Here is a 651-nt window from a genome sequence, read left to right as displayed (position 1 = left end):
GGTTGTGCGTGGTCTCGCCTGGAGTCCAGTAGACGATACACTATACACTAGCGGATGGGGGCGGCAAATATACAGTCACTCATTTGATTGCGGTGAGCCATCTGACCTGAATGTCGAAGCTAGTAAATCGCAAGCCACTTCTGTCTGCATGGAAATTTTCAACGGCGAAGTTAACGGCAATGAAATGTCTCAAGATGAAGAAAACGTTTGCGAAACAATGGAAGTGGAAGGAGCGGAGGAAATGCAAAAGCATATAGTGACTGTAATATCTTGTGAAGTGGACACAGACAGCCCCATTGAAACTCCAGCCAGCTAGCAGGCAGAAAAAAAAATAGAAATGGCCATAAGAGAAGAAAGAAGTTACTTTGTGTATATTGTGAAGTGTTTTAGAAATAATAAAAACTGTGTGAGCAGTTCGAACTTCCCGTGGAAAGTTCTTGTTAATATCGGGAAAGAAATTAATCATTTTTGTCTTTTGCGTTCTTAGAGCACTGTCCCAAGTAATTTGTGGTTTCCCAGGTTTTGCGGGGCCGGGACTGACGTGAAACTGCTGTGCTCATTTTTATCCAATCAGAAACCTCAGCGAAACCGATGCCCCCACGCTTTCAATACCTTTAACCTCCTTTAACCAGCCGCCCTCTCATTCAAAAT

At 43.5% G+C, this 651-nt stretch overlaps 1 protein-coding gene across 1 annotated transcript in view; it reads left to right on the top strand.

The window, feature by feature from the left end:
- Positions 1–420, top strand: part of LOC138042764 (methylosome protein WDR77-like) — a 10,974-nt gene extending 10,554 nt beyond the window's left edge. Inside the window, exon 9 of the mRNA XM_068888755.1 lies at positions 1–420. This exon is cut by the window's left edge and continues 24 nt beyond it. Within this exon, the coding sequence (XP_068744856.1) occupies positions 1–316 (316 nt within the window). The 3' untranslated portion in view covers positions 317–420.
- Positions 421–651: the final 231 nt, after the last annotated feature.

The sequence above is a fragment of the Montipora capricornis genome, chromosome 3 (genome assembly GCF_036669925.1).
Source record: "Montipora capricornis isolate CH-2021 chromosome 3, ASM3666992v2, whole genome shotgun sequence".
NCBI classification, from domain to species: Eukaryota; Metazoa; Cnidaria; class Anthozoa; order Scleractinia; family Acroporidae; genus Montipora; species Montipora capricornis.
This window is presented reverse-complemented; position numbering and strand designations above follow the sequence as displayed.